At 39.2% G+C, this 24,685-nt stretch overlaps 2 protein-coding genes across 4 annotated transcripts in view; one reads left to right on the top strand and one right to left on the bottom strand.

Annotated features, from left to right (window-relative positions):
- The first annotated feature begins 623 nt into the window (after positions 1-623).
- gdpd4b (glycerophosphodiester phosphodiesterase domain containing 4b) lies at positions 624-15,490 on the top strand. Its single transcript, XM_084940876.1, has 16 exons — positions 624-740; positions 1,764-1,950; positions 3,757-3,860; positions 4,040-4,133; positions 6,741-6,800; positions 7,998-8,096; positions 8,208-8,301; positions 8,799-8,944; positions 9,362-9,444; positions 10,959-11,109; positions 11,759-11,983; positions 12,120-12,277; positions 12,358-12,505; positions 13,461-13,543; positions 13,657-13,736; positions 15,321-15,490. The coding sequence occupies exons 2-16, from the start codon at positions 1,795-1,797 to the stop codon at positions 15,401-15,403; spliced, it is 1,764 nt and encodes a 587-aa protein (XP_084797002.1). The 5' UTR covers positions 624-740; positions 1,764-1,794; the 3' UTR covers positions 15,404-15,490.
- A 1,131-nt stretch (positions 15,491-16,621) lies between these two features.
- Positions 16,622-24,685, bottom strand: part of myo7ab (myosin VIIAb) — a 52,392-nt gene continuing 44,328 nt past the window's right edge. For all 3 annotated transcript variants that reach the window (XM_084940872.1, XM_084940873.1, XM_084940875.1), the window contains 11 exons: positions 24,235-24,388; positions 23,583-23,738; positions 23,202-23,307; positions 22,899-23,012; positions 21,868-21,955; positions 21,653-21,759; positions 21,252-21,437; positions 20,246-20,362; positions 20,008-20,091; positions 19,430-19,549; positions 16,622-19,066 (listed from right to left, as the gene is read on the bottom strand). In XM_084940872.1, the coding sequence (XP_084796998.1) occupies positions 18,974-19,066; positions 19,430-19,549; positions 20,008-20,091; positions 20,246-20,362; positions 21,252-21,437; positions 21,653-21,759; positions 21,868-21,955; positions 22,899-23,012; positions 23,202-23,307; positions 23,583-23,738; positions 24,235-24,388 (1,325 nt within the window). In that variant the 3' untranslated portion in view covers positions 16,622-18,973. The remainder of the gene's footprint in view (positions 19,067-19,429; positions 19,550-20,007; positions 20,092-20,245; positions 20,363-21,251; positions 21,438-21,652; positions 21,760-21,867; positions 21,956-22,898; positions 23,013-23,201; positions 23,308-23,582; positions 23,739-24,234; positions 24,389-24,685) is intronic.

The following is a 24,685-nucleotide window of genomic DNA, read 5'->3' as shown; positions in this document are numbered from 1 at the left end:
GATTCTGCTGGAGGTTTCTTCCCACTTTCGCCTGTGCTTGGTCACAGTGGGTTGTCTGATTGATGGGGTTTCCTGTTTTCTCTGTGTTACTGTTGGGTCCTCACAATATTAAGCGCCTTGAGGCGACTGTTGTTGTGATTTGACGCAAAATAGAATTGAGTTCCTTTACAATAACTGCCCAAATAAAGGTTTAGGAATAGTTCATTCATTTATTTCTTTATCTACTCGCTTATGGGACCCGTGTATTTTAAAGCCAGCCTGCAAACAAAGCTTTCCTTGGGATGACGACGACGATGATGATGGTCGCAGTGTCTTTCCACGACTGCGGCAACAGGTGGCGGTGGATGACACAGAGGTGCAGGACAGCAACAGCAGTAAAGCAGAGAAACATTTACAATCTTCTAATTTCCGTGTTAATTTCAAAATAAAGCCGCTCTGTTGTCTCATACTTGAAAATATTTACTAAATATTCTCGATACATATAAAATCTCGCTATGGAGTGTAAATAAAAGCCAAATGGCGAAAAAATAATGCACAAGATTGTACAAACCCGCTAAAACCCTACTGCAGACGTTTAAAAAAGAATGTGTGCCTGTATTTTTGAAGGCAGGGCCTTTCCCCTGGTCCCCGTGTTAGTAATTCCCGCTGACTTGACCCGTTTTCCGAGGCCACCTGCTCCGGACGACTGCACACTGCGGCTTCTTCTCTGCCGTTTACCCGGAGGGAGAACCGGCCTGGAGGTAGGAGATCTGTCCTTACGACATAACAAAAAACAGGCTGAAGTGGAAGCTGCACAGTGTTTTTGTAACGATCCGCTGCTCGCTTGAGCTCTGAACAGGTCCTCAGGTCCCGTTCTTTGTTTTATGGAGCGTTCATCACCAGAATGCGTTAAATAAATGTACAATTTTAATATTTTCATGCTGGTTTGCGAACGCGCTTAGTGTGTTTTACTCATTTAGCACTTTTTATGATGAAATAGAGTCTAAATCTTTAATTCGGCCACGATACAACACACGAAGGAAAGTGTTAAGTGAATCAAAAAAGTGAGATTTGAGTCGGATTAAAAGTTTGCAAGATTTAGCACCATAATCCCAGGTTGGTTGTCTTTAGTTTCGTGATGACTGGTGGATATTTTGTCATGTCATGTTTTTATGATTTCCAGGAAGTGGACCCATGACAATCTGCTATGAAATGCCAGTAATGCTGAAATCAGGAAACAATTGTTTCTTTTTTTTAAATACTTGAATCAGTTTCATCTGTCTTCACTTTATTTCAGTCAATACACAAGCCACTATAAGTAAATCTGTCTTAAAGGGGGGAAACACAACTAGTGAGACTTTCTTTGTTCTCCTGTAGTGATAATGACCCACTTGAGTATCATATGTGAAGAAGCCTGCCAGTGATGGACAAAACCGACCAGTGAGCTGTGTAACTTTAGCTTTCTGGGAGCTGAGCCCAGAGGAGTTAGAAGGTTTCTCAGTGTTATCCTATTTAAAAACAAACAAACAAACAAACCACAAAACAAAACAAAAAGACAGTAAATAATAGCTCAGGTTTAGCTTGCACACATTGTATGCTACAATACATCCTAAAAGTGATGCTTTAGTAGCTATTGGACAATTTCAATGCAAACTTAAGACCCCTTTGGCCTCTGTTTTATACCTGTTTTACTTGATTTGCCTCTTTTCTGATGTTTTAGCTTTAATTCGAATTTGTCTGGTTGTCTTAGTCGATTTTTCTTATTTCTGTGTGCGTTGGAGCAGGATGGAGGCTGTGGCAGTGTGTGTATGAGCCATGGCGTCTACATTGTCGCAGTGGTTTCGTAGCCTTCGTGTGAAGTTGCTGCAACGTTATGAGCACCAGCCCTTCGTGTCATGTTTGGCTGGTTTGTACGGCTGCCAGTGGAAACACTACAAGAGGAGTCAGCCTGAGGGCTGCTGCTGCAACAAGGTCAGGAAGCAGCAACACAAGAGCCACTTCTGCTCCAGCTAAAGTCATCTGTTTATTATCATACTGTGGTTAAGTTTACAGGAGTTTCAGTGTTTTTTGGGGTTTTTTATTTTAAGTTCTAGTGGTCTTACCAAAATTAAAGTCCAGGGAAACTGAATGTTTTGGAATTTATTTTTTAAAGATTCAATATAAGAAATCAGCACAGAACTCTAGGCCCTATACGTAAGCCGTCTCTGTGGCCCCCTTTCCTTTCTTGAGTCATACAGTGCTCTGAAAAAGCATGTACCCCTTCCTGTTCTCTTATTTTTTGTTTTGCATGTTTGCACCCTTACATGTTTCAGATCATCAAATTTTAATATTAGACAAAGATAACCGGAGTAAATAGAAAATTCAGGTTTAGGGAAAAAAAGCTATCTTAATCCACAAAGGCTCAAATATATACATACACTCACATTTGAATAAGTGGTCCTGAAGGTTCAACAGTGTCCTTTAACTTCATGAGGCCAAGCCCTATTAACTTCTAATTGGTGATCATGATTGACTACAGTTGGTAGTTGTGAGCATAAAAAGGATTTGTTTGACAGCACTTAATGGATTGATGAATACTCAAAATAATAGGGAGCTGCAAGAAAATATGAGATCTGGAAGAAGATCTAAACTGTGACCTTCAAATGTGAGTAAACTGGTTAGGATGTTCAGGAACAATCCAGGAACCACCAGGACTCATCCCTGTCATGGGCTTTTCAACCTGAGAATACTGTAGCAAGTGTCAAGCATGGTGGTGGTAGCATCATGCTTGGGGACTGTGCAGTGGTTGGAAGAGTGAACCTCCAAATTCTTCACTTTCACTTCAAATCAACAACCAACAGGACATTGATCCCGAATGCACAACAAAACTATTTTTGGAAGGGATAAAGCCGGATGGAACAGCCGTCCCAGAGACCCGACCTCAACCCTTTTGAAATTTTGTGGACTATGTCTAAAAGCCAGGTCTGTGCAACAAATTCAAATGAACTCAAAAGAGTTGTCAAATATTTACCCAAAATTATGCCAGAAACTTGTTGATGGATATCAAAAGGATCTAGTCGAGGTACAACTTGCTAATGGACATTTAACCAAATATTAGTAGGAGTCTATGTGTATGTTTGAGCTGGTATATATACTTTTAACTCTGTGGGTTAGAGGAACACACTCAAAAATTGAAACCTGTGCACCCAATTCTTTTTCTAAAGCCATCTAAAATTGAGATGCTGTGTTTGGAAAGAGAGAGGAGTAAAATCACTTAAAATATGCTGAAAAAAATGCAGAATAATTAAATTTAGAGACACATGTGTTACACATTATGTGGTTAGCAACATGAATTTTATCGTCAAACCAAACAGCAAACAGGAAAAAAAAACACTAATAAATCGTTGTGGGAGAATATAAGTCAGCTACAGTTGGAGGAAGATAAAACAAATCAATAAAAGGAAATGAGGTAAGGGTGACGTGTCAGTATGTTGATTCTTTGTTTTGTTTTCTGCAGTTATTGACTTCATTATTTGCATTTCTACAACTGTAAAAGTCACCAAATGAGAAATAATTTTCAGACATTACAGTTAAACAACTTTATTTCACTTTTTTTATTGTGCTGATGCTTAACAGAGCTGTCGGTTGGAGCTCCTCTGTCTCCGTAAAACTCAGAGGAAGTCTGTAAAACTCAGAGGAAGTCTTAAACTGCCACAAAAACAGAGCAGTAAACAGTGCGGGGGGGCTGGATTTAACAAAAACAGATTCCTCTCATTGTTTTGTTTCCTCTGTCATCAGTTGGAGGGTGCCAGCTTTGCTGTGCTTGTGGCGGCTTTCTGCTTGACGCTGCTGTTCCTCTACTTCTGGGGACAAGCCAAGAATGACTACAATGACTTTGACTGGTGGGTGGAGCGACTCCTGCACTTATAGTACTGTCGTAGGTAAACATAGAGCTGTTCACATTAATCTGCTGCAGGAATCATTGGTGCTAAATTTACGTTCATATGTCTTTGTTGACTGAACATGTAACAAACGTTTTTCTGCCTTCATGTCTGTTGTGCTTCCTCTCATTTGGCTGAAGGTTTAACTTCGGGAACCTGGGCTTCTGGTTCCCGTGGTCTGTGGTGCTGCTGGCTGTCGCTGTGGTCTTCTTCACCTACGTCACAGTGCTTGTGGTGAGACACAAACGCTGCATTGGCTTTTCATCTCTCATCTCAATTTCTTCTACTTGTCTTTTTAGCTGACTGGATAATTTATCCAAGTGGTGTCAACTTTTTACTGTTGCTTTTTTTGTCTTATTTTGTAGTGTTTTTTAGAAAAAAAAGTCTTTTTTTTTAACCACAGATTGTTCATTTAAGTTCTCTTTTATATTTTATTGATACAACAGCATTAAAATAGGAACCTCAATCGCTTTTAGTAATTTCCTTTCAAACACAAATTTGAAGCAGCTGATTGATTGTTTAAAACCCAAAAAATAAAAGCAAACACTTAAATATTGTATATATTTAATCCACCATCACTGAAATTATCTTGTAACTTGTAACTGCAATTGTTCGCTCCAGCAGCCGCCCAGATTTGAAACATTCACATTCTGTTCACTTCCTCATCCTCAGGCCCTGCACCGACTATACAGGAAGAGAGAATAATTAGCACTCTGGGTGTACCACTCACCCCAGCTGATGCCATGCCCTTAACCATCTTACCCTATCTCTCTCCCACAAATCATGCCCTCCCCCCACCATAAGTAGATTCATGGGAAATCGATTGATCTGCAGCCCCGCAGCAGTTTTATGCTGGTGTTTTCACTCATTTCTGGGCTACTTTGACATTTTGACACCTTTGCTTTGCTGCAGAGTTATGCAAGAGATCAATTTATTATTGCTCTCATAAATATGCAGGAAAAGCTGGGAGGCTGTTAGTCATTAAGAGTGGAAACATGGGAACCAGTAAGCCTGCCTTTGTTCGTAGTACAAAAATACACCTATCAACATTTCTGCACACTTCTGAGGTCACTAATCGCTCCTGTTTGGGATTTGCATATTTTCCCTGTACTTTTAATTCTCCAGGTAGACCAGCTTCCTCCTGCAGTCCAAAGGCACGCTCATGAAATCAGTCATAAATCAGCCACAGGCCAGTGAAACTGTGGTAATCAGTCTTTCCGTGAGGTAGTCTAGTTATGTCATGCAACTTGCCTTTCTGTTTTAACACTTTCTTCTTCTTCATCTGCAGATGAAATACATGTTAGTTTCAAAATTTAAGTGGGTATTTGTAAATTTAAAAGAAACAAGATTCACTGTTTGTGTGTTTACTAAATCGACGAGCTCATGAGAACCTGGCCAGATCATAAGTGTGAAAGCAGTTTTACAAAGGCAATGAAAGGTCAGTCAAAGGAGCTTGCAAAGAAAAGCGTCTGGACTTCTTTAAGTTTACTTGAAGACGTTTCACCTCTCATCCGAGAAGCTTCTTCAGTTCTAAGGTCAAATGGTGGAGAGTCCCAGATATAAACCTAGTGGGAGTATCCCCCCACAGAGGGACAAAAGGACCCCCTGATGATCTTCTAATCGCCTGAGCCAAGGTGTGAAACTGGGTGTGGGTCCCAATCAGCCAGAGTTTCGGGTGTGTTCATTGTGAAACCTGGCCCCACCTTATCATGCGAATTCCTGAGGTCAGATGGCCCAGGATGTGAGTGGGCGTTAAGGCGTCTGGGAAGGGATCTCAAAACTGGATTATAGATGGCAGAGAGTTGGTGTCGTAAACCCCCGCCTCTGTTCAAAGATGGTCGCTCACAGTGGACATAGATGGCTTCTTTCACTCCTCTTTCAAACCATCTGTCCTCTCTGTCCAAAATGTGAACATTGGCATCCTCGAAAGAGTGTCCTTTATCCTTAAGATGCAGATGGACTGCTGAGTCTTGTCCTGTGGAGGTGGCTCTTCTGTGTTGTGCCATGCGCTTGTGAAGTGGCTGTTTGGTCTCTCCAATGTAGAGGTCTGGGCATTCCTCGCTGCACTGTACAGCATACACCACATTGTTAAGTCTGTGTTTTGGCGTTTTGTCTTTCGGGTGAACCAGTTTTTGTCTGAGCGTGTTGCTGGGTCTGAAATGCACCGGGATGTCATGCTTGGAGAAAACTCTCCTAAGTTTTTCTGATACACCGGCTACATAGGGGATGACAATGTTGTTGCGTCTGTCCTTCTTATCCTCCCTCGTTGGTGTCTGGTCTTCTTTTCTGTGCCTCTTTGCTGACTTTAAGAACGCCCATTTAGGATAGCCGCACGTTTTGAGTGCTTCCAAGCTCCTTTGACTCCGATGACCTGGATGACTGAGAACCTTCACAGACAATGAAAGGTCAGGTTTTTATATAAACTCTGCTCTGGCTGCTTTAAACTTTGCCAAGCACCGCCCTTATGCATTCATGTGACGTTCCTGTGTGCAAGAGGAGTTTTATGTGCTCATCTTTAAACCCATAACCATGCCCACTATGTTATGTTGTTATCTTATGTCCTTTCCTGTCTCCTGTGCTACAGGAAAGTTACAGTTAATGATAAAAATAGTGCAGAACCAGAACACAAAGAGCACAAAACAGGCTTGTCTGAACACAAAAGTCAGTTTTATTATGGGAATTTTAAAGCCAGTACAGAAATGCAAGCCCTTTGGTGAATGCATTTATTAACTATATCTCACATAGACTTTGAACTATTCCTCAGACTAGCTCAGACTTTGCCCAGAAAGTCTCATCATCTCTTCCCAAGTTTATTTTGTCTGTACTTTTCTGTCTCTGCAGCTACTGGCTGTGTGCTTGCTGTCAGAGGGCCAGAAGCTTTATTTACACTGGAGCCACAAGGTAACTCAGTGATGTGTCTCATAGTTTTTATGGAATGTCGGGTCAATGCAGTGTCACTGGAACTGGTCAGCAGCTTTTTCATAGATTTTTGTTTGCAGACTTCAAATTCAATTCTGAGCTCAGACATGAATTTCTGCACAGTAATTATGGTGGATAATTACTGTCAGTCTTAAAGGGACTTTTCTTTATTTTCTCTGTTAATTTTACTAAAGTGGTCATGAGCAATAGTTCTTCAGGCTTTCTGAAGGTCTTTCAAAATTCTTCTTTGAACGCTGGCTGACCTGGCATTTTCACAGGGATTTCATTTATTTTGTTAAGCCACAGTAAAATCACCTAACATATGGGGATGATCTAGTATCTACACATAAAAGAACCGATTTTAAATTATATCTCCTGGCACTTTGTTACTAGCAGCCTGTGGCAAAAGCATATTATTTGTGTCCCCATTACTTTACCTGGATCTATGAAAAATTCCAAAGATAAAATAGTTTCCGTGTCTGAAAGTCATTTCCTTAAGAAGTAGGAAAAAGAGAGAGAGAGAAATCTGGACCTTCGGTTGATTCATCGACTGCTCATTGAAGTCTCATCAGAAAAAGTCTCAGTGGAAAGATGGCCGTAACGAAGCCGTTCTTAAGGAAGGTTAAAAAGGCTGAGATATGCCACATTACGCAAGAGCTGGACTGAAAATTAGTGGCAACAGGTCTGATGGAGATACATTTTTGCTTCAAATTGTCAGTAAGTACAGAGGACGTCAGGATAGAGAGACAACAGCGAGTGTCTTCAGCTATATTTAAAACACAGTGGATGCTCGGTCATGGTTTAGGCTGTATTTGACCATAGTGGTGTTTGGGACCTTTTCAAAGCCAATGAAAAACGCCATCAGATTCTAATCCACCATGAAAAACCATCTGAAATAACACACTGCTAGTGCAGTAAAAACATACTTGGATAGAAAAACACACAGTGGAAAACTATACTATCCATGTTTGTTGTTCTCCTTATATTCACCCAGACATCATCCTTAAAATTGACCTGCTAATTCTTTTCTCTGAGCTTATTAGGATGTTTTATTCACTGGATGCTAAAGAAAAAAATCACCAGAATGAATCAATTCTAGTCAGTGTTGCCAAATTAAGATGTTTTCTATCCATATGAAACATTTTTCATGTTTCTACACGTTGACACTGTTTTTTGCAGATTGGGATCCTGGTGAGCCTGACGGTCTCCGTCATCGCCATGGCCGTCTTGTCCAACCTGTGGAGTAAAGAATGGAGGACGCTGCTGCTGTCCTTCCAGGTGACGCTCTTCTTCTCCTCCTTAACTTAACTTTTTCTGTGTGTCTATGATTTCCACCTCTCGTGTTAGATGTTACTAGATTTTTTTTTTTTTTCTCTTATTCCTGACCAGGTAACAGCACCTTTCTTACATGTGGGCGGAGTCTTACTGATGACATCACTGGCTTGGCCTGTTGCTTTGCATTTCTTTCGCATGAAAAGCACTGGTGAGTCTCAGACGTGCTTTTAAAATGTTTGGTTTTATTCTGATATATGAAAAGATGATAAACATAAAAACTCATATTTAAAGTAAATTGAAAAATAAGTTTTCAAGAAACACAAGAAAAGCACAATATGGGCAAAATACACTCAGCAGACACTTTCTTAGGTACACCTGATCAACTAACCAATTACATTAGAGCAACTCAGTGCATTTAGGCATGTAAAGATGCTTAAACTGAGCATCAGAAAGGGGATTTAAGTGACTTTGAGTATTTCAGGAACTGATGGTCTTACTGGGAATTTCCAACTCATCCAAACGACTTCAACACTTCACTTTCTTCTCACCTATACATCCACGAACTGTGAAGCAGGTTAGAAAAATACTGAGGGGAAAAACACATACACACAGAGATTCCTTCATTTATTAGTTAGGAGCCCTCAGTTGTTTTTAATCTCTCTCTCTCTTCGTGTTTATGCTTTATATTGTGTGTTTGTGTTTTAGTACGGCGAGGCCTGATCATGGCCGTGTACCTGACCGTACTGTTGTCCCTCTACTTGGTTCCCCTCGGGTTGTATTCTCCTTGTATCAAAGAGAAGGGGACCCTGGGCCCTGCACCGGCTCTCATTGGCCACAGAGGAGCCCCTATGGTGAGCAAAAACACAGTACACAGTCCTGTACACTAAAGTGAGAGAGCAGCAGTATTTCAATTGTCCTAGTGTCACATATGACAAAGTAAAACAGAGAATTTTTCTTTCTTTGTAACAGAAATAAGCAGATTTTGATTTTTTTTTCATAAACGAACAGTTACTGTTCATGAGAGAAAAGGATTTTTTTACATGCTGTTGTAAAACCTGTTGGTCTGTAAAAGAGTTTTAAGCCTGAATGTGACACAACATAAATGAGTGTAATGTGAAATATGTTCTTGGGCACCGCTCAGGCCCTGAACTGACACAAAAACAAAGGAAAGCTCACATCCTTCGTGTGTTTTGTTCAGAGCTGAGAGAAAGTCCCCCGCATGCAATGACTGCTGCAAGTTGCTGTTCTCTGTTGATCTCATTCTGCAGCTCGCTCCAGAAAACACCCTGATGTCCTTTGAGAAGGCGGTGGAGGCTGGGTGTGACGGTCTGGAGACGGATGTCACCATCAGGTCAGCGAGGAGCTCTCTGCGAAAGCATGTGTGTTCAATTATGGTACAATGGCCCTGAGAACCCAGTGCAATGCAGCCTAAACAGTATTTAGAAAACATGCTGCAAAGTGACAAAGCAATCACATGTCAGCAGCTTACTTTTTCACATAATCACTGCACAGTCTCTCAGTTATTGTAAAACACTTTTAAAACTCTATTGAGCAGAGTACCCTGGGCTTTATTATTTGTTCTGTATTTATTGCTCATTTAGTAACTGTTATGTAAAGTGCATATTTTGAATAACTTGTTCAGCACTTCGGTCAGCTGGGGTTATTTAAAATGTCCTATAGAAACAAACGTGGCTTTAAAATCGCAACCAAATACGCAGATGCTGCAGAATCAACAGTGGGCGCGGCCAACGACTGTCTCGATTGATCATGTGACCAAACATTTGTGGATGTCTTGCCATCTTGTTTCACTTCCTGTTGTGGTGTTTTTTTTCTGCTGATGACTGATCTGATTTCAGATTAATGCTACAAAATGTGAAATTCTAATTGCAACAGTTGCAAAAATGAACCACAGTCTTCTTTATCTAATAGTATAACATTTATGATTCCTGCAGCGTTGGCTCTGTTACTTTTGGTTCTTTTTGTGGCGGACACTTTTCTACCACATGGTATTTAATTATGTGTAAAATACAGTCAGATCCAGTGACATTTTTTTGTAGTTTTGCTTCTCTAAACCAACTCAGATTTAAAACCATTCAAGACAGTTTAATGCTTAGATCCATTTTGAAACGCAGTTCTCCATTTTTAGAGGCTTGACAGGAATTGGACAGTTGACTGATATGCAGTATCATGGGTGAGGGCTGTTCTCGTCCTTTTAGGGAGATAAAAGATCTGAAGTAGATTCCAAATCCGGTATATTTTCACTGGTACATTCAATATGAGATCCAAAGAGATACTGCCAACGGTTGCTCCTGACTGAGCCTGGTTCTGCCGGAGGTTTCTTCCTGTTAAAAGGGCGCTTTTCCTTCCCACCGTCGCCAAAGTGCTTGCTCGTAGGGGGTCATCTGATTGTTGGGGTTTTCTATGTATTATTGGTCTTTACCTTACAATATAAAGAACCTTTAGGCAACTTTTTTTAATTGATTTGGACGTCACTCATTAATAAACTACTGTTATAAGTGTTATCCCTTACATTTACAAAAAAAATTGTTTATTAAAGTTGAGTATAAAGAATAAGAATCAAAGTATCCAATAAATTCAAGGATAATCGACTTTTTGAGGAATTCATTGGCATTTTAAATTCCCCAAGTTTGTGTAATAGTAAATGTACAGTATTGATAAAAGAATTTGAGCATTTGAGCCAGTAGCTCTCTACATACATGCTCACTGGAGACCAAGCACTTAGCCAGGTCTCAGTTAAGCCTATTAAACTTTAAATACAATAACCTTTCAGGCAAGCTGACTTTTCTGTTTCTGAAAAGCTCCCTGCCCCATTTAGAGTCTCATACTGTTGTCCTGTCCTTGTAGTTTTGATGGAGTGCCTTTTCTGATGCATGACTACACTCTGCAGCGGACGACCAACATCCATGAAGTTTTCCCAAACCGGACTAATACTCCAGCTGCCAGGTTTACCTGGAACGAGCTGGAGAGCCTGAACGCTGGGGACTGGTTCCTGTCTGTGAGTCTGCCATTTAATGACCATAGTTATGACCATGATAGTCATAACTATTCTCTGATGTTTGAAAAATGTAACCAAAGAAAAAAAGCTCTAAAAAAATAAGGAAGAATTATTGATTTTATTCACTGCATTTTTGAGGGGTCAGCTAATAACCTCTCTGATATTCTTTTACCTGCTGTTTGCCATAGATGGGCTCAGAGCACAGCTGCTAATCTTTTCTATTTAAATAAGCCATTTGAAGTGTTTTGAGCATGTCTACCTGACACACTGGGGCAAACTCAGGACATGTTGGAGAGATTGCATCACTTGGTTGGCCTGGAAATGCGTCCCAGAAGAGGTTAGAGCGGGAGGAGGTAGCTGGGGAGAAAGAACCCTGACCCAGACTAGAATAGGTGGCAGAAAATGGATGTACGGATGTAACGAAATGCTAAAAAAAAAGAAAAAAGAAAAAAAAAGTTTGTTTTTGCTATATTCGAGGTTTAAGAGCGTTACTATAACTACAGGAGGGAGTTGAGCATGTTTGGACACAAATGAATTCCTCATGACAACAGCCAAAAATGGAAAAAAAAATCAGCTGGCCAATGAAAACCATATCACATGTCATATGAAATCACTGTATTGATTGGTTATTGATGGTCACCCCCTGCAGCACAACCCATTTGGCACGGCTGGCTCTCTGAACGCAGACGACCGACAGCGAGCTGGAAACCAGTCGGTCTGTAGCCTGCAGGCCTTCCTCCAGCTGGCAGCTCAGATAGGCAAACTCGTGATCTTCGACCTCTATCGGCCACCCAGAGATCACCCTTTCAGAGACACCTGGATCCAGCGCACGCTCGAGGTCATCCAGAACGAATCATCCATCCATTCCTCACAGGCGAGGCTTATTTATTTCTCTATCACCAGACTCCACTGTGAAATGTTGTAATTTAACATTTTACCGTTTGAAAAGAGTAAAGAGTGCAGTTACTGTGAGTGAATAGTAGGTAACACTGCTTGCGTGCCATATCTAGGTGCTTTGGCTGCCATCAAATCTCAGAGCTCTGGTCCAGGAACTCGATCCTGAGCTCCAGCAGACTTCAGGCAGTCGGCTCCCTCTAGAGGAGCTCCAGAGTAACCACATCGTCAAACTCAACCTGGACTATACTTCCATGTCTGCTGAGCTCATCAGGTAACACAAGTGTGTGTGTCTGTACTGTACTCCTCCTTGTGTTTAGTAATATTCATGACTTTCTCCTCTCCTGTGTGTAGGGAGTACACTGCAGTAAACATCACCACAAACTTGTATGTGATCAGCCAGCCGTGGCTCTACTCTCTAGCCTGGTGTGCTGGAGTGCATTCAGTCACCACTAACGCCCCCCAGCTGCTCAGGACCATCAGTTCCCCCTTGTTTATCATGGTGAGTTCAAGCAATGCGCTTCATATCTGACATCGACCTGTTCCCTCTCTTTCTTACTGCAGAAGCTTTTATTTTGAAACACCTGACCTAGTGATGATACCATATAGTTAGCAGTGGGGAGTAAGGGTATCAATTTTGAGGTAGTTTGGATGAGTTGCGGTTGTAGTATCATGTAGTGGGGTTTTACCTTTTATGGTCCAAGCTGCTGAAGCAACCTACCAAATCATATCAGTCATCCAGCATAATCAGGGATTAAACCAAACTCATAGCAACTCCTATTTAACCTTCAGTAGTCCCGTTTCTGGTTTTAATGATTATTTTACCCTATTCCTGCTTGTTTAATCGATTGCAATTTTTAGGGTCTAATAATTGTTCATGCATGCATATTTTAAAGTGTCCTGCGGTTGAGTGCTTTATGTTTTTTATCTGTAAAAACACAACGTACACCGTGTATATCGTGAGCTTGTGCTACATAAATAAAGTTTTGCTTGCTTTTGCTGTAACATTTGTTTCTTAAATGTGTTTTAATACATCATTTAGTCATCTAAAGCACATCTGTAGCATGTTAAATTATGTTAAAATACAGATTATTACATACCATTGGGCAACTCTTTTACCAGAGAGGTGTTGTAATCTTGTCAAGTGTGTGCTGGGCTTAGATTAACTTTTGATATTTATTTTTCTAGTACTACAGCCAGCAGGCCTCCTGGTGGAATAAGTGCTTGGTTACGTTAACGTGTGTCACCATCTTGTGGTAGAAATTAGTACTACAAGCTACAATCTGGGAACCTTTTAAACTTGAACACAGGAATTTACAGTAATTATCAAGATGATAAAAGGAATGCTAAAATGAACTGTGGTTTTATCTGTTACCTTTTTATTATTGTTTCATATATAAAAGATAATAATATTCACCTGTTTGCTTCCACACGGTCTCTTCTGATCTGCTTCTCAGAGTCCCGATGAGTATAAACTGATGTGGATTCTTACTGATCTGATGTCCTTTGTGCTGATCCTCCTTATCTTCTTCTTCCACAGGTGGAAAACACACACACATGCACACACACCTACCTCGCATCCAATACATCCAACCTGTATTCTGATGTAATCGCGATGTTTCGCTCTCTATCAAGATGAAAATGTGTTTTCAGATGGAGAGAGAGAGAACTGGCCTTCTGCACGGGCAGCAGGATCAAGTTGGAAGGTGGCACTTACAGCAAATTTAAAAAGGGTAACTTACCATAAAATAAAAGTCAGACTTAAAAAAAAAAAAAAACTAGAAGAAAACTGGAGTCTAGATATGTGACGCACACAGACATTTTCATCTGTAGGCTAAATTAAAATCACCCCATTGAGAGTAAACAATGATTTTTTTCCACTCTGTACTTTATATAAAGAATCTGGTGTTTAAAACCCCATAAATACATCAAATAAAGAATCAACTAAATGGAAATATAACCATCAGATTGGTTAAATTTCTCAATAAAAAATGAATTTGTCATGAACTATGCACTTTGTATTTATACATGTAGAAAATATAGTATATATTGGAAAATTGCCATTATAAGGTTGTTTACAGACTTAAACTGATTTATTTTCTTACAGTATAGGTTTTCACAAAGATTTAATTATGAGATGAGGAATTAGACGTACACTGTAATCAGTGCAAAACAAACAGGTCTAACATCTTATTTGCAATGCAAATGCAATGATTATAAATCAACAATTGTTTTTCACAGTTGCAAAACATTTTTGGGGAGTCCTGTGTTAATACAATGTGATGGAATTAGTGTGATTTGTGATTATTTCTCATCTACCTCCTGTAGTTTAAGGAGCTGGTTTGATATTTCACACTGAGGACTGAATTAAAGGACTGAAAATGTTAACAAGCAAAAACAAAAAAGAAAAAAACACAAACAAGTGTGTGTATAATGTTTCCAGCTTGTGAAAAAAATGAGGATTTAAATTTTTTTCATGGGGTGTTTGAACTGTTGGACAGAAAAACCAAAACATCTAAGATGCCACCTTTGGCTCAGAAAGTCTAAATGAGATTTTTTAGATTAAATTATAGAAAAATACTTTTACATTTTTAATTTATAGTTAATTTTATAGTTTAATACCCCCTTTAATAACTCCATGACCTTTTCTATAGCATCTTTCATTCTATATAAAATCAATCAGTACCTCCCATCTGAACCCCTCAGAATCAGCTGATTGTTTTTTTTTAATGACAACTTTAGTATATTTAATGAAGCCACACAAACTTTTACCTTCATACTAAGAAAATATTCCAAGAACACAAGGCTGGGTTGGACTCATTTTCATATTATTCATGTTTTTCCAGGATTATTTGGAGCTCTCATAACGTAAATACGGGAGATATCAATTTTAAACACAGTTTAAAAAATACACTGCAGATAAATCAATTCCCACTGCCACAATATGTGTATCATATCCTGAGAACCTGCCTCTTTGAAGCTAAAAGAGGGCACCCAAAAACATGAGATATCATTGGAAAGACCAGCATGTCCTCTATAGAGCACATCATCAGGACTTATTAGGGTAGCTCAATTAAGTCAAAAGATATAGACCAAAAACAAATGTTCATTACAGAGGATATAAATGAATAGGACTGGTCTTATGAGGATATAAGTGCATAAAAATGCCATATGTAGCAACTTAACTTAAAAAATGAAAATTCATATATGCAAAGGCAGATTTAATGGGGGGTCCAGGCTTTATGGGGCTAAAAACCCAACATTTTGACTTATGGACAGCTAATTTTTCTTTCTTCTGACTATATCTTCTCTCTCAGAGCTGAGTGATATCTGGTCGGTCTCCAGTGGGAACTCGGCAGCGGAAAAGATGCCCAGCCTGGCAGCTGTAACAGAGCACTAATGTCTGCTGAGCCTTCGAAGCCCAATCACACACTGCCAACCTCGAAAAACTTCTGTGTCTTAACGAATTAAAGTGGCTGAAACAATGCTTCACTCTTTATTTATCTGGTTTAGCGTTTTAAATCATTTTACGTTAGACTTAAAATGATTAGCAACAGCTAGCAGCTTAGTTTAGCTTAGCATAATGACTGGAAACACAAGGGAACAGCTAGCCTGGCTCTGGCTAAAGCTAACAAAAATCCAGTCTTATTAGATGGCACTTGTTAAACCTTTCCCACAAGGGCCGTTTTAGTCAACCGGATTTTATATTCCTCTATTTAAATTAATGAGAAACTCTTTATATTGAGCTGTATTAAACAGTGTCAAATAATCAGGCGAGCTAGTAATGTAAGCCAAAAGCTCAGACTCCAGAGCGGTTAGCTCAACATGCTAACTTGCTAACTTTTTTCAGTGGCAGAAACAATCATCGATACTAATTTATCTTGGACACAAAAGCTAAGCCCACCAGCTGTTCAAACCTTCTGTTTGTCTTAGGGAGCCAGTCAGAAGACAGTTGGCTTAAATGGGATGAAGCTAAAACGGCATATGAGATGTTTTAACAGAGTAACTACAACAACAACTAAACTGTGGAGCTGAAAATGAGCCAAATAGGACCACATTATAAAAATTTGGACTTAAGTAATTTACAGGTAATGAGCATTAACTGAGTAGAATATACATTTTTAATAAGAGCTAAAATATTATGGAGAAAATTTTGTTTCAGAAGTGTCACAGGTGTATGGTATGATTTTGAGTGCTTATAATTGCCTGTTACATTTCACAAACAACCATTTTAACACATTTGATTATTTAAAAATGTGTATGTTAGAACCTGAATAAATACTGATAATGTACACACACATTTTTAAATTAAACATCACAAATAAGATCATTTTTGCATTCAAATAGCTTTCAATAAAAATTATTAAATTCTCGCATTCGTACCTTAATACCTGCTCAATCTTTGAGTATCTCTATTTGTATTTGAAAGATTACTTTTAATTAAAATGTTGTAATTTATACATGATTGTAAGGATATAGCTTACAAGTAAATATCAGAATGAAAGTTAATTTACAGCTGGTACTTGGATGTCTTTGATCATGCAGGAAAAATTCTCTGGCATCTAAAATCTCATGTTGCAATTTTTTATTCTTTTTAAAGAAACCAACCACACAGGACTCTTTGGAAAATGTTATTTATTATTTCTACAACATAAGATATGTGGTCATATGGATGAAACAATTTCTGCTTCATAAACATCATCCAGAACAAACATAACTCTGTTATGATTTACAAATTAATACTAAATTCATATATTAAAAAAAAAAAAAAAGACAAATACGAATCATTTACCAGCTACAGTACACATGGAGACACTGAAAAAAATCCCTACTGGATACAAAGAGTGCTTGAACTTTGTGGCACACACATGGGATGCTAACGATGAAGTAAAAGCAACATTACTTGTATTTCCTCCACGTCAGTGCTAACTTCAAGTCCAGATAGTGTTCACAGGTTTAGAGATTGTTCCTGATGTGGTTGAGGTTGACTGTGAAAATTGGCAAAGTGTAACAAATCGATCAATCAAAGGAGAAAAAAGGAAGACATCTGAAACGTAAAATGTTTTTTTTAAATGTCATAACGTTGATTTAATAACCTTGGGACAACTGTAAGCATAAATAAGAACACTACCTACAAGTTAAATAAACAAAAAGAACCAGACGACTAATGTTATGGGGAGATGTTGCTTCAGATGGCCATAGTTAATAGTCAGGGATGAATGAAGCATCACAGAATCTCTTGGGATTATAAAGATTTGGCTAGAATAACGGCACAAATTAATCCATTAATTCAAAAATAATGCAGCATCATTTTAACTTGACCTGCAGTCAGTCGGGGGGTTCCAAAGGTTTAAGTAGAGTCATCATTGATATTTATTAGTCCTTTATTTATCTAAAAAAATCTCATTGAGATTAAAAATCTCATTTCCAAGAGAGACCTGGCAAGTCTTAAGTCTACAAACTTGTGAGTTGTGTAAATATCAGATTTCTAATATTATTAGTCTGCCTAAAAACATACTTTTGTGATGAGGTTAGAGGCATTTTCTTTTGAGCCAACTATATTAAATAGACACTCTGAGGCTGCGGGTGTTACCTGTAAAAAAAACCCAAAAATATGAATCTTTTTAAAAAAGTGAGGCAGAACACCTTTACAAATTTTGAATATGCAGATAAAAAAAAAAGTAGCTCCAGAGAAAATTCTGCTCAGAAAAGGTTTGGAAACGCCCCTAACGTCATCAGAAAAATAATTTGATGACCAAACTAGAGATGCAGAGGTTAAATTTGGCAGTTTTTCTGTGAGAAATATCATTATTGTAGTATTATTGAAGGGTCTGTACCTTACAATATAAAGCGATTTGAGGTGAGAGTTGTTTATCTAAATGAACTGAAGTGAATTTAGGAAGTATATTACGATCCTTGAATTTTTCAATGGAAAACAGACGGTGAGACTGGGAAATTTTCTTATATTGGATCATTTTTTAAATGTCTGTGAAGGTTCTCAGTCATCCAGGTCATCGTAGTTTGAGGAGCTTGGAAAGAAAAGCATCTGGAGAAACTTAAAGAAGTCCAGATGCTTTTCTTTCCAAGCTCCTTAGATCAGTTTCTAAAGAATGACTCTAAATTGTATAAATGGGAGTTTGTTCATGCCTTTAGGATTCTAGTTGAACTTTTATGCCATTTTATATTCTTAATGAATTATAATCAAGAATATGATCTATAAAGTAGAAGCAATTCAAAGATCTGCAAAATAAAAACTGTTGATTTGACACAAGAAGTGTGTGCGCATAAATCTCGTGCATACCTCTCTGCGTAAATATCACCAGGTCCAAGATAGCAAGATTTCTTTGAGACTTTATGGAAAAGTGACCAGGATGCTTCTTCAGATTTGAAACCGGCATGTTAAGATGGAGATTAATAGGACAGAAAATGATCTAACTGCTATTTCTTTTCTAATAGAAACACTAAAAATGACTGGCTCCAGATTTTAAATGTAGTGTTTTAAGGATCGGTTCATTGATGATGCCAAACAAGACATTTAACTGTGTTCCCCTAACACAGTTAAACGAGAACAGTTGCATTCATCACTTTCAGCCAATGTAGGACCAAGTTCCTACTTAGTGACACTTTATAAATACAGGCCCAGCTGTTTCAGTGCAGATGTTAATAGTATAAAAATCTTTTTGCACACTTCAGTCAAGACATGTGAAAAGTGGTTTCATTGAAAGTTGAACGTGTCACACTTTACAGCACAGAGAATAAACGTCACTGCTAATCACTGCAATTACACAAAGTCCAGCTTCAGGAAAAAGTCATTTAAAGGCAGCGGGTGAGTTTTAAGACAGGACCGATGTTATAGTGTGAAAACATTAGAGCGTCACAGTCAGCCATTAGCGCGTTTTTTACATTATGCCGTGTGGGTGTTTGTGTCCAGCTTCGATCAAATGGGATCAATGACTTTCCAGCCTTCTGCTCACTTGCTGTTGCCCCGGGACGTTCGCTGTTTGGTCATCGTCGTCAGCATCTGGCTGATGTAAGAGGTCAGGAGGTCGTCCATTTTGTAGCCCTGATGGATGAGAATACATTAATACACCTTTTCTCTGAGCTGTAATCAAGTTTGAAGTTAAAAAGAGAGCACAGGTAACCATGCAAAATCGTTTCAGACACCACACTAAAAAAAAAAACTTGATTACACATGAAATAAATGAGCGATTCAAATGTGAACACAAAGATTTTGCTTCCTGCAGAGCGTAATCTTGTTGGTGGAACACGTGATAAACGAGAGAGTCTACAGAAAAGATAGACAATTAAATCTGCTGGCACGCTGCTTTCACTGCTCAGGCTGTGCATAATCACATTAAAAGCAGCTTTGTTTGGAAAGCTAAATGCTCTCACTCTTTGTTTCATGTTACAAAAACTAAGAGCTCACCAGGGACGTTTCACACAGCAGCTTGCTGCCTCGCACCAGGTTTCCAATGGTGATGTGAAAGTACGTGTTGCCGCTGCTCCAGTTGGAGATCTTGGTGAAAGGATGAGTGATGAGGATGTCCTACAGGAAATTTTGATAAGCCGGATAAGAGAATAATCCAGTGCTCAAACTCATTCAAATTAGCTGAGCATAAACTTCACATACAAACAAATATTTCCAGGTTTAAATCAAAAACTAATTGCGAAAAAAAAAGTGCTTTGAGTGCTCAGATATTTAATTCAAAGGAACAGTTGCCTCAAAGTGCTTTATATTGTAAGGTAAATACAATACAATAATACAGAGAGAAACTACAGTAATAGAAAAAGGCACCAACAATCAGAAAAGCCCCTATGAGCAAGGACTTGGCAACAGTGGGAAGGAAAACCTCTGTTTTAACAGGAAGAAACCTCTGGAGGAAAACAGGCTCAGGGAGGTGCATCTATCTGCTGTGACCAGTTGGGAGTGAGGGGAGGGAACAGAGTAGCAAAGCACTCTATCAATACAGATCGATTTAAATATCAAAGATAAACGTGTTCCACCTTAGACTTGGGATCAATCAGACTGACTCCATGTTTGTTGATTGCTATCAGGAGGGTTTCTGGGTAATTAGGATCAGTTGTTTGCTGCAGAAAAATCAAAACAGAAAAACCAAAAATGCAAAGTTTGTCACAGTGTTGTGCTGGTTTTTTAAAAGTGAAAGTAGATAAAATAGAGCAGGAAACAGTGAATGCAGAAGTTCCAAACTTTCATAAACTAAAGAGTCTCTAGTGTCTTTACCTTGACTTCGAAGAAGGCCGAACCAAACGTGGGCCACTTGTAAATGATTTTGAGGAAGGAGAGTTTGGCTTCTTCCCGAGTCTTCCCTGAGTGCTTGTTGAACAGCGACACGATGGACTGAGACACACAACAACAGGAAGATGAAACACTCATTCACTCTTTTTGCACACAGACTTGTAAGTGATTACCTATAAAAGTAGCAAGCAGCTGAGGGATATGTTTTGGATTTTAAAGTTTTCGGACTCCTAGAGAGCTCTGAAAACAGTAAAGCCTCTTTTTGGGGTTTGGGATGACGTCAGAGAGACAACGTGCTGCTACAGATTTAAATCTCTGCATATCGCCTGGTGATTGTCTCGAGTTCTTTTTAATCAGTACAATCAGCACACAACTTTTAGTTTGTTTCAGTTTGATAGATCATTTTAACTCATTTGAAACTTAAGTACCTACGACTGATTAAGAAACGTGTATTTAGCAGCATGGCTCAGGCCGAGACTCCTTTTTCAGGCCTCTAAAAATAACATTTTTCTGAATCCGGTGCTTCAAAGGATCCTGTAAACACATGAGGTCGGCTCTTTTGCAATAAAAGCTCCTGCATAAAACATCTGAGTCACCTAGAAGTTTTAATGTGCGATTAAAAGTTTTTGTCTCACTAGATTTCCACGACAAGTTCAATCTAACTTTAGTGTTTTTTACTTGTTGATTAAAACTTTAACTGCCTAGCATAGGAGCCAAAAAGCACCAATCACCAGACCTTATTTGTGGATTTTTGAACGAAAGCATGAAAACATCTTAAATATGTAACTAGAGAAAGAACTGTGATCACTGAGGAAAGGTTATGAATGAATGAACACCCAAGGATTAAATCCAAATCTGATGTTTTGAATTCTGCATCTGTGGCAACAAACTGAAGAGGAAATTATTTTTTAACATAGTCATCATTAGCCTGAGGCCATTCCTGCATCCAGACATTCAGTTTTTTACCATTTTTAAATCTGCGCGTGCTCACCCGCTTCCAGTCGTCGGGGGACAAATGTCTGATCTGGTCCTGTGGGACGAGCTCCTTCAGGATCTTGGAAATATTGTGGAGGTGGGATTTATCCTCCTCAAACTTCACCCTGTAGATCAGCGCTGCCAGCTGGTGCGCCTCCTCCTTTGAGCACTTGTGGTAGCCACGCAGATACTTCGGCAGCTCCTGCAGAAAAAGACAACAGCTGGTAAGAAACCGATACCACACACAGATTTTCTTTTTTGAAGCTTTGCACAGCTGGAGGGAAGATAGAGACAGAGAGCATGATTCAGAGTTTAGTCTACACCATCCATTCTACATCAGGCAAGTTTAAAATGTTTTATCTCAACATTTAATCAAGTAAGAGTAACCAGATATACGGATACTGCAGAGGGACTAACCTGGTAGTAGTGGAAGATGGAATCAGCCATGGAGTCCTTTCCAGGAAGTGTATTAGTCCACAGCTTCTTCATGAAGAACACCTGGTAGGTTAGAGAAGGCACTACACCTGCACACAGCACAAAGGTGAAAAGACAAACTGGTAAAGAAAGAAGAATCAGCGAGAAGATCAAAGATAATCTGAGCTTCAATCTGAATCTGATCTGATGGGCTTTACCATCTTTTACATGTCTGGCTTTCTTGATCCAGTCAGTCAGGTGCCTCACAAAGTCAAAGAAGAAGTCGCCGTCTGGCACGCTGATGACCTGGAAGTAAGTGAAGGATTTAATTGTGTAAAGAAGATCCATGTTGAATGGCTTCAATGGTAGGCATGATCCCTTTTTCCTCAAAAATAAAGCTAATATTCAAAGTAAAAAGTTACGACTACATGTAAACAAATCACACATACAGGCAAAGTCTGTACAGATGAAAGTAAAGCAAAAAAAAAAAAAAAAGTTAAATGAAAATAATTACAAGCAAACTGAGCAGCAAAGGACAACCTATGAATTACCCCCCACCCTCCCCCCCACCCAAACGAGTACTGAGAGCTGCAAAACCAGCTAGAGAAACGCAAAATGACCTCAGACTGAAAACAACCTCAGAATAATTTCCAGAAACAAATCCACACCACTGAAGATGAAAAATTATCATGCAAACAAAAAACAAAATATAAACACAAAAGGAACCAGGAAGTCACGAACTGACAAGAGATCAATTAACTGATTACAGAGAGGTGGTAGAAGAACTTAAAAATGCAAAACCACTAAAAAAAAGAAAAGAAATAAAATGACTACAAACACAAAAAAAGAATGATTAACAAATGCAAAATAACCACACAAATCAAACATCTGCAACGAGACCCAAAACAACCAAGAAAAGACTCACAATTACCACAAAACAGGAAGAGGGTCAAACCAGTGAAAATAGGATGCAACATAAAAACGAACTGACTCCAAATTAATGAAAAATGACCTAAAATGTTACTTTTTATGAATCTGAAACAACAAATTCTTGGTAGAGAACCAAAGGTCTAGCAGAAATATGACAGCAGAGAGAGCAACAACTACAAACAGCACAACAAGAAAAGAAAAGTCATCAGCATAGAAACAGAAAATTATGGCTTTTTTGTCTAATCTGTCTATTTGCTGCCTCTGAGCTGAGCTTGTAGTGAATACGTTTGTACGATCGGGCTGCGGATGAAGGCGTCACCTTGTCAGTGATCTTGACGAAGAGACTGAAGCCCTCGGAGGATTTGAGCATCAGACGTCCAGAGATGTTGTGGCAGAAGTCTTTGGCTTTCGTGCTCGACTCCACCTCAAACACCTGTGAACACAAACATAAACTAAAGTCAAGCTATAAGCAGAATATTTAGTAAATGTGCAGAAAAATGTGAACGATGCAAGTTCACTGTTTGTTTAAAGAGGTGGCATGTCTCAAATTACAGTTTTTTCCCCTTAGTGTACAAAATGCACAGTTGTAAAATACCACATAACAATGTTAGTTGTAACTGACCTCGTCTGAATCGTCAGGGAAGTAAACTTTGTGGAAGATTTGAGTCGTCTTGTGCTGGATGGCCTCCACCTCCACCAGGTGAGGAGGGTACTTCCTTGATCCGTTTCTAGCACAAAGGGGAGTGAGGATGAACAATGAATAAAATATAATAAAAACAATTACTAGGGGTAAAAATTGTAATTTAAAGCAATCATTTAATCACACACTGGGGTAATATGCACTATAGTTTCTGTAACTGAGCTGTATGAACTAGCTGGAAACTAGAGGCTGCTTGCAGGTGCTTCTCAACTGAGCTAAAAAAAGTGGTGTGAGACTTAAAGCTGTAAAAAGCAGCAGTGAAGACGTTTTAACAGGTGTTAACAACAACTGTGTTTGTGTTACCGTAAGGCTTTCTGCAGCCGCTGCATGCAGTCTGGAGCCAGAGGATAGTGTTTCTTGGCTTGCAGAAACTTCTGGACGTGAGGCAGCAGGATGTTACTGGGAGGAAACAAACCAGTGCAGAGCCACAGCAGCTCCCAGCCCTTCTCCTCACTGTACCTGCACACAAACACCATGACAAGGTAAACAGTGCACAAACTGAGGGTCAGGATTTTGGCTTTGTGACACAGGAAAGAAAGTGTCCTTTAGTGAGAAACATCTAGAAGTCAGAAATTTTCTATGCATGTTCATATTCCATCATGCTTATATCATTATTTTCTTGCTGCTACCAGGCATATTTATAAGTGTGCAGGGATTTTGTTTGCGGTGACGATACAGCAGGCGAAAATGTTAAACACCAGTCTCTGTGTGGACAATGAATACAGTTTTGTTTGCTTGTGTGCATTTAATGAATTTCAAGTGGCAAAAAAGACTCTAAGGGTGCTGCAGAGACTGTGAAAGAACCGCTGGGGTTACCAGGAAGGTGCATGTTACAGATGTAAGAGATGCTTTGAGAGTGATCAAAGTGAACACTCACAGCTTAAACTGTGAACACTGAGCTAAAATATTGATTATAGAAGAAGAGGTAGAAAAGACTGTTTTTTTCATTACTTACTTAATGTGATTGTCTGTTAGCTGTTTGAGAATCTGGCAGAAGATTTCGTCTTTGAGCGGCTCGGCCTTCAGGGCTCCTTCGAATATCTGATCGGTGAGCTCGTTGACAGAACGCACTCGTTTGGACGGGTAGTCGCCCATATACTTCATCACAGGTGCAAACACAGTTAAGGACCATTCACATAACGACAGGCTGGTACAGGTCAGGCAGTATGGCTGACTGGAAATAACCAAGCAGCAAACTTCCTCTGATGGCCACTTGGCTGGCTCCAAAAAACCGAGTTTATCCCTATAAACTCTCATGTTAAAATTACTAACCTACCAGCATTAAAAAGCATGTTTTCTTTGTATAGAGCAGATTCAATATTACAGTTTCAATCGCTACAAAAACAGCTAAACCTTTGCTAGCGATGGAGCAGTCAAGACCAGCTTATGATTCCCATCAAAATCAC

This window comes from Perissodus microlepis, chromosome 10 (genome assembly GCF_051167445.1).
Source record: "Perissodus microlepis isolate ML-2025 ecotype Zambia chromosome 10, ASM5116744v1, whole genome shotgun sequence".
NCBI lineage: Eukaryota > Metazoa > Chordata > Actinopteri > Cichliformes > Cichlidae > Perissodus > Perissodus microlepis.
This window is presented reverse-complemented; position numbering and strand designations above follow the sequence as displayed.

Excerpts from the sequence above, each read along its gene's own strand:
- gdpd4b (XM_084940876.1), top strand. The coding sequence starts at position 1,795 with ATGGCGTCTACATTGTCGCAGTGGTTTCGTAGCCTTCGTGTGAAGTTG. Across the intron at positions 6,801-7,997 it reads ATTTACACTGGAGCCACAAG|ATTGGGATCCTGGTGAGCCT; the intron begins GTAACTCAGTGA and ends TGTTTTTTGCAG. Across the intron at positions 8,945-9,361 it reads GCCACAGAGGAGCCCCTATG|CTCGCTCCAGAAAACACCCT; the intron begins GTGAGCAAAAAC and ends CTCATTCTGCAG.